Source organism: Pollachius pollachius, assembly GCF_949987615.1.
Source record: "Pollachius pollachius genome assembly, chromosome: 10".
Lineage (NCBI taxonomy): Eukaryota > Metazoa > Chordata > Actinopteri > Gadiformes > Gadidae > Pollachius > Pollachius pollachius.
This window is the reverse complement of record NC_136943.1, coordinates 8,827,344-8,835,515: the sequence shown is the minus strand read 5'-3', so window position 1 is coordinate 8,835,515 and position 8,172 is coordinate 8,827,344. Positions and strand designations below refer to the sequence as shown.

Here is an 8,172-nt window from a genome sequence, read left to right as displayed (position 1 = left end):
TGTCTGTTGACTTTCAGTTATATATATATATATATATTTTCAGTGCAATCTGAGGACATGTCACGATACAAGCAACCATTCAAATCCTTTATTCAAATTATATGTACAACAAAGTCAAACTCTTAATATATACAAAGTAAAAAAGTAACAACTAACTGATTGGATTTCAGGTTAACTAGTCATTATAGCAAAAACAGTTATGAAACTTTGATACTTACCGCTTACACCGTGTCAAACTGCATTCTTTTCACTTTTTTTTGTTTATGTTTCAACCATACACATTAATACGCAACTATCATTATTTAGCATTATTTCCATGAAGCATAATACTTGCATAACGTTATAATCAGTAACCGTTCCTTTATCCTAACTCAGCAATTTTGATCCATGATAGATGAACACCTATACTTAATGCAAAATGTGAACAGGGTTAACGATTTGCAAAACAAAAAAACACCCATTGCTGCATGTAAAATGTGAACATGGTTAACGATTTGTAAAGCAAAAAACACACATTTCTTACGTGTGTGTGTTGAACCCCAACTGTAGCCAACAGTATTGCTCTTCATATCAGGAAATCATTGTCTCTTCGACTTCTGTCCTCATTCCATTCTCCCAGCCGTTCCTCTACCGTTGTACAAGACATTTGCAGTGGTACCTTACCCCCTACTGGCGTCCTGGGGAACTGAGGGATCTAAAGCTGTTTGTAAGTGGTGCTCTTCCTCTCAAGTGTGTCTATTGCACCGTCAGGTCCTGTAGCTCCTGCTGGACCTCATCCAGCTTCTCTGTTTGATCCTCCTGCTCAGTCTCCTCCTCTGTCTCCTCATGTAGAACCCTGGCCTCTGTCCTCGGCTCCTCGCGTGGGGTCGCCAGGTTCTCGGAACTCTCGAAACAGCCCGAGTCCCGGATTTGCTTGCCATCGCTCTCGGCCGACTCCTCTTCCCCAGAGTCTGATTCTGCTTCAGCTGGAATGGAAGAGAGATGACGACTACTATGAAACAGAACATCTCAAGGATCCACCATGACACATCTGTTGAGACTCAATCAGTTTGGGAAAAAGTATATATTGTAATTGATCCTCCTAAATCAATTTTTGTGACGCTCAGGAGAGTTGCCAATGCAGTAATGTTGTGTTCTAACAGCCCAGGGATAATACCCGGAATGGTAGTCAAATCACAGGTATCGCTACAGGCCTACACACAATGAGCATTCTGAGGTGCAGACAAGATCGCATATCAATGCCTTCCTGAGAAATGGCACAATAATGATTAGAACTGCAAAACCTGACGGGTGTACGATTCAAATGTATGAAATGTATCCGACTATCGAATGTTCTGGAGCAGAAAAAGGCTGAAAGGCTGATAACAAATACAGAAGGGTATCTAAAGGGTACTTTCATGAAAATATATTCAATAACTCAAAAGAGGGACCTCTTGAAACGTGGCTCTCCTGATCAGGACTACCATGACTATGATTGCTATTGTATATTCTCCATGTGTAGCGGGCCTGTGGGTATGATCCGGATGTAAACGTACACTCTTTCAGGAGCTCAACCGCCTTCAGAATCTTGCTGCGCTTTTCGGGATCGGTGATGTTCAACTCATTCAGGTGACACTCCTTCAAGCCCCTGAAATCATCGATGCCCTTGAAGCCATGCATGGACAACAGAGACCCCAGCTCCTGAAACAAACAGACAAAACTATTTTTATTAAAATTATACATAACCATTGATGAACTGAGAACATAATGATGTTTACTGGTGATCACTAATTAGCAAACACATCTTAAACAGCCAACATCTTAAAAAGCGCATTGCTATGCTATGGCGAGGAGAGTGGTAGAGGCTAGCATAGCCCTATCATCTGACAGGTGGAGCAACCGCAGTGAATCCTCTCCAGGGAGGGTGTAAACTTACACAGAGGCCGATCCTGTCAAGGACGTCCTCTAGCAGCTGGTGTTTGCCCCGGGCCTGGCTTGTCATGCCCTGGGGTCTCTTCCTCCGGACCGGCGGGCTCTCCTCCGGCAAGATGTTGACGTAGATGAACTTAAAGGACCCCACCTTGGTGTTCAATTTCCCCGTCCAGATTCCCATGGGGGGCTTCTCGATGATCTGGATTATGTCACCTTTCTGTGAGGGAGAGGTTTGATTTAGTGAAGCTACAGCACTCTGGAGTCTTGGAGGATGGCAGAAACACGGTTTGACCCCCTTTGAGTCCTGCGCTGTGAAGGTCAGTATAAGCTATGATAAGGTGTACAGTTATCACAAGCCAAACCAAGCCTTGTGGCTAACTCACCGACGTAATGTATGTATGGGCTATGTTTACGCTATACAACTATGCTCATGACAACGCACGTTAGTGCGTTGGATGACCTCTCATAAACCTGATCTCTTACTAGCTATTTCAGACTCTGAAAATAGGGGCCAAGTCGCCCTATTCCCCCCTTAATCACCCTGGAACGACCAGACCTTTTATGTTTCTTCTTTGGCAGGTTTAGACTGCTCAACAGCCAGATAAGCAATTGGTAATACACATTTATTTTTAACAGGGGGACCATAATATGATGCCTTCGAATCACCCCCAGAAGAAGACCACTGCTTTACAGAGAGGGGGGGGGGGGTTCTGCTATGTAGGGGGGCCGTACTTGTAGTTTGAGTGACTCCATGTCATATGGGCTGGGGGTGAAGTCGGTGTGGACCAGGGCGCGACCACAGAAGGGTCCCAGGTAGGAGGCCCCTTGCTCTTCCAGTCTCATGCTGTCTCTCTGGCTGTAGCCACTGTCCAGGCTCTGTCTGTCACTGCCTGATAAACACAGACGTAAACAAACCCAACACTGTATTCAAATATTCCAGAAACACTCAGATCAGATTTAGTTGCTTGCTATACTTGTTTTTTTACGTAATACATGGGGGTTGATATCAAGGAGGATGGACAGTATAATGGCTACCACAATCTCCTCTCTGACCCCCCGCACTAGACTTTCTACCCTGGGTGGCGGATCTTTCAGCGCCATCGCCCCGAAACTCTGGAATTCCCTTCCTTAATCCCTCCGTGACTGTCCCTCCTTCCCTCTCTTTAAATCTCACCTCAAGACCTTTCTGTCTCAAGAACACTTCTCCTCTTCAACCACTGCATAGACCCTCTGTATATATTATTTATTTTTATTTATATTTGTGTTGCTTTACTTCCTGTTTTTCTCTGTCTTTCTCAGTGTGTGATCTCATGAATCTGTAAAGCGACCTTGAGTGTGACAAAGGCGCCATGTAAAATAAACATATTATTATTATGCAAGTTCACCTCTCGAGAGATATTGGTTTTGATCTCCAATCGCAGAAGTCTAGTGGTGGCATCCTTGAACTAGAGGCCCTCGCACCTAGCTTTTCCTTAAAGACATGTATCTGAGATGACTCTGAGTCACATTGGATCAAAGGGTCTGCTAACGCATGTTTACCTGCAGAGAGTTGTCTGGACGGAGGGCCTGACACCGTCTCTTCGGATCCCGAGGAACAGAGGGAAGATCTGTTCCGAGCAGCACTCTGATCGGGAAGCCAGTCAGATGGAGATAGGGGGCCTTCCTCATAGCTCTCATTCTTGGAGGACGATGGAAAAGTTCTGGTAAGTTTAAAACTGGGACTGGAAACCTCATCGCACATAATTGTACTCCTAATTCCACCTCAACTGCTTTTCTCTTCTATTACTATCGACATTAAAATAAATCTCTAACTAATTACTCTTGTGTCTTGCTTTTGGGTAGCCTACTGGGGTAATGTAGTAGCTTAATGGTGGATAGTTTTAGATCTTCAAGCCTTAACCAAGTTTGACCTTGAATTTAATTAGTAGTACAACTTTTAAACTTTTAACTAACTATTTGATTATGCTCTATAACTTCCAGTAGTTCTGAATCAAAATAAAGACGACTTTATGTGCACCATGTGATCACTAGGGGGCAGCATTGTACATATCTTTGCGAAGGCAACGGCTGATGTAGCTCTTGAGGAAGTATAGGTCGTTAAAGCTGCTGTATTACTTTTGTACGAACTTTTTTCTCTGTGCTACCTCACATTTCAACTAAAATAACTTGTTTGGCTCATATGTATTAAACAGTTTCAAGCAATTCTTTAAATGTTTGTTCTCTAATGTTACATCATAGCTACCACTGTACACAATGTTTATAAAAAAAGATGTATCTCAAAAGTTTATTTTAAAAATATGTGTATAATATATTTGCTATATTTGCTCATATTGACAAATATGAGCTAAACTGTACGAGACAGAATGTAGACTATTTATTATTTGAAGGAGGTCCCTGGAATGTCTTTGATAGGCCTCACCCCCTCCTCAGCCAGAGCCTTCTGGACCTGCTTGGATGTCTTTCGGGTCATAGTGCGGGAGATGACGTTTCGCCATGACTTTCCCTGCCTGCTGCCACTCTTCACAGCTTCATCCACAGTGACATTCTCCTGAAATGCCATTGATGTTATGGTTACTATTACATATTGGTATGTTTCTTAAAATTGTCAAACTGTTTCAAATGTTGCAAATGCTTGGCAGGATTCAATGACATTTTACCATGTAAGGTCTAATATCAATGTCATTTTTGCTGACAATAACATTCATTGAATACAATTAAGTATTATAGAAATGATAACTCGTTGACTTTTCCACACAAATGAACCCTCAAATACTCACACACATCCGCATATACACACAGGCACGCACACACAGGCACGCACCTGCACACACACACACACACACACACACACACACACACACACACACACACACACACACACACACACACACACACACACACACACACCAGAAAATGTATGTGCATATGTACATTTTCTGGTGTATACATGTGTATTTGCATGTGCATGTGTATTTGCATACACAATTACGCATACACATGCAAATACACATGCATGACCATCATCACCAGGGACATCAGGCTATATAAACCAGGCAACATGGACTTGAGACCTGAGTGAAAGCTGAGAGTGCTGCTGCCAGTTTTTATGAGGCAATAATCCCTGGCATTGCCTGAGCATGTCTGCTAACCTGTGCTTCTGAGACACAGGTTCTCTGCCTGGTTGGCTGACACAGGACATCCTGTCTGAGTGCAGAAGCGTAATGGCTCGATGCAGTGCAACACCATCATCCTCAGTGTCACTCTCTTTCTTTTGAATTTCATGTTTTGCCTGACTTCCTCCCGCGATATGTAAAGTATGACGAACACAATCCACACGACACGAACGTTTGAGGAGGAGGATATTTTATCAAATGATGCGCTTTTATAATCTTAGAATCCACAATTTCAATCTCAATGAAATTGCGCTTTCATTTGCCTGCGGCTACAAGGCACTGTGTCATTTCATTTAAATACATCTATGCTGGGGAAACATGCTGAGTTCCCAGTACCTATTTCTAGGAACTGAGCAGCACAAGGGAACTGTGCTGCTCCTTCCGATATATGTGTTCCCTTTTCTTTTCTTTCTTTGTGTGTGAGAATGGTTGGGTGAATGGGCAAGTGAACAGAGTGGGTAGGTGAGTGGGTGAGTTGGTGAAAGAGTGATGGGTAATTGGAGGGTGTGAGTGGCTGTGTGAGTGTTAATATATGTGAGGGGGCGAGTGTACATGGGATGGAGTGAGTGATTGGGTGTGTGAGTGAGGGAGTAGTTGAACAAGAGAGTTGAGTGAGTGTATATGTGCCTGTCTATGTAAGGGAGGGGATGGGTGAGTGAGTAAGTGTCTATGTAAATGAGTGAGTGAGTGTCTATGTGAGTGAGTGTCTATGTGAGTGAGTGAGTGAGTGAGCGGGTGACAGACTGAGTGAATGTCTGTGTGAATGATTGAGTGGGTGAGTGAGTGAGTGTCTATGTAAGGGAGCCAGTGTCCATGTGTGTGAATGAGTGAATTCCAACTCACAGGTTCATCCCAGTGTAGTTCTTCTGCCACTACAGGAGACTTGGGCTTCATGAAATCCTTGAAGCTGCTGGACCTCTGAAGACTGATCTGGAAAGACATTGTTATGCATTGTAATTAGCTACAGCTCCATCTACAGTAATGTATTTTGATTCATGATTTGATCTCAATCATCATCGTAAATCATTCATCTATGAACACCCATTTAGATTTTGCATACTATGTTACTGTGAGGTACTAGTGTGTGGAATAGAAACTAGACTAGGATATACAATTTCCTGTGCTGCTTATCAGTGTCGGTAATCAGAAGATTATAATTTTCTTGGTTGCAGCTTAATTGTTGTTGGTGGAAGAGCCCAAGAGAGACGAATCATTACACAATAGTTATATAAGAATCACCACACAAAGGGATTTTTTTTAAGATTATTTTTTTTTTTAAGCTTATCCAATTTTTCCAGTCTGAAGTACGATTTACTTGATGAATCCCAGGTGGGATAGTACATCAAAAAGAGAAATACTTTTTAAAGTCACCCTTATTGAGAAAGAGTAAAAAAATATCAAAAATTAAGATATTGTGTAACTTAGATATTATTTTCTGTTATTGCCTAACGCCATGGCCTACTGGCATCACGTCCTGTAACATGAACGCCCTGGTGCGCTCCTAACATGTAGAAGTGACTCTATTGTTGTACTGGAAGATACAGATGCATCTCTATGTGGCCCTGAGCTACTTCACAGTCTACAAGCATAACTCAATCTGTCTGCAAATGTCTTGGTTGACACCACAGGAAACAGATGCAGCTTGAGCAACAGTCGCCCACCAATGAGATCAGACATTAAGCATTAACCTTGGTAGTCAACCTCGGCCTTAGATGTGTGTGTGTGTGTGTGTGTGTGTGTGCATGTGTGTGTGTGTGTGTGTGTGTGTGTGTGTGTGTGTGTGTGTGTGTGTGTGTGTGTGTGTGTGTGTGTGTGTTGTTCTTGGGGAATCAACCCAGCTATATTTTATTTAATTGCATTTCACTTTTGTTGAGTTCTGCTTAAAAGCACTTATCTCTAAACACAAACCCAATGCTAAACAAACATGAGTATTCCTCTGTTCCTCATCACCAAATACATGTATGAATGTGCATGAACCTCCTCCTGACATTTATGTTCTAGCTCCGCTGGTGAAGGCAAACCGTTTTACAGCATTGATCAGACCGCAAAACCAACCATGCAGAATCTGAAATGTAGATCTGGTGTGGGGTGTGTAGGAGTTGAGGTCACCACTAGCAAGAGGCACGCAAAGCCACGAAAATGAAATGACTCAGGCTGCAAGAAACTTCTGCAACCTGAGTCATTAGAGGAACTTCAACGTAACCGTCTTCGACTTTGTGTCTTCATCTTCTTATGCCTAAAACAAAATACTTGTTTTAAGCCTTTTTTTTTTATATCTGTTTGCGTATAAAAACTCACTCAAAATGTAAAATCTGCATTGGAGTAGACACTTAATGACACAAAGCACATATCACCTCATTACTGCAAAGTTTCAAGAAAACTAAATGAGGGACGAAAACTACAACAGCAGCAGTATCATCCTAAATATCAACAACAACAACAACAACAACAACAACAACAAGAGCAGACTGGCATCTTGCTTACCTTCCTCTTTGAAACCTGTCCCGAGTCCTTCTCTGAGGCATTGGAAGTTTTCCTCCTCAGCATCTTCTTCAGTGGCTGGCAGTGTCAACACAAAAGAGCCCCAAATAAAGGATGGGGATGTGTGTGAGTGACTCTCGTTTCACGGCTTTCAGAGCTCTGATGGAAACAGAGGAAGGCTCGACTACCTTTCTGAGCAGCTCGCGACAGGAAAAAGTCAGAGAGCCTGAAAGGAAGTCACGTGGTGAGACAGGAACCAATGCAGGGGCTGTAGTTATGCTCTGCATTCTGCATGGCTCGTTATTCATCAGTATTGCACAAAAGACTAGGATTTCACGTACACACTCACACTTAAGCAGTGAGCAAAGGCTCTGAATCCATACACGATTACTATGCTGTTATTTATTTTTCAATGTATATGGTTCATACTATGTAATGCTATGGTGAGAACCATCATTTAGAACAAATGATTAATGAACCTACTTACTTAAAAGCCTCTTAAAACTTTATTCTGTTTTAACTGAATCCTCCACATATTACTGTGCATTGTGCACTCACAATCTATCTAATCTATTTTAACAGCCTACTTCTGCAAAGTTCATAGTCA

At 42.4% G+C, this 8,172-nt stretch overlaps 1 protein-coding gene across 1 annotated transcript; it reads right to left on the bottom strand.

Moving 5' to 3' along the window:
* Positions 1–73: 73 nt before the first annotated feature.
* Positions 74–7,750, bottom strand: sash3 (SAM and SH3 domain containing 3). Its single transcript, XM_079744709.1, has 8 exons — positions 7,569–7,750; positions 5,928–6,014; positions 4,331–4,459; positions 3,451–3,589; positions 2,644–2,801; positions 1,916–2,128; positions 1,536–1,680; positions 74–965 (listed from the first exon to the last, which is right to left on the bottom strand). The coding sequence occupies exons 1-8, from the start codon at positions 7,629–7,631 to the stop codon at positions 736–738; spliced, it is 1,164 nt and encodes a 387-aa protein (XP_079600835.1). The 5' UTR covers positions 7,632–7,750; the 3' UTR covers positions 74–735.
* Positions 7,751–8,172: the final 422 nt, after the last annotated feature.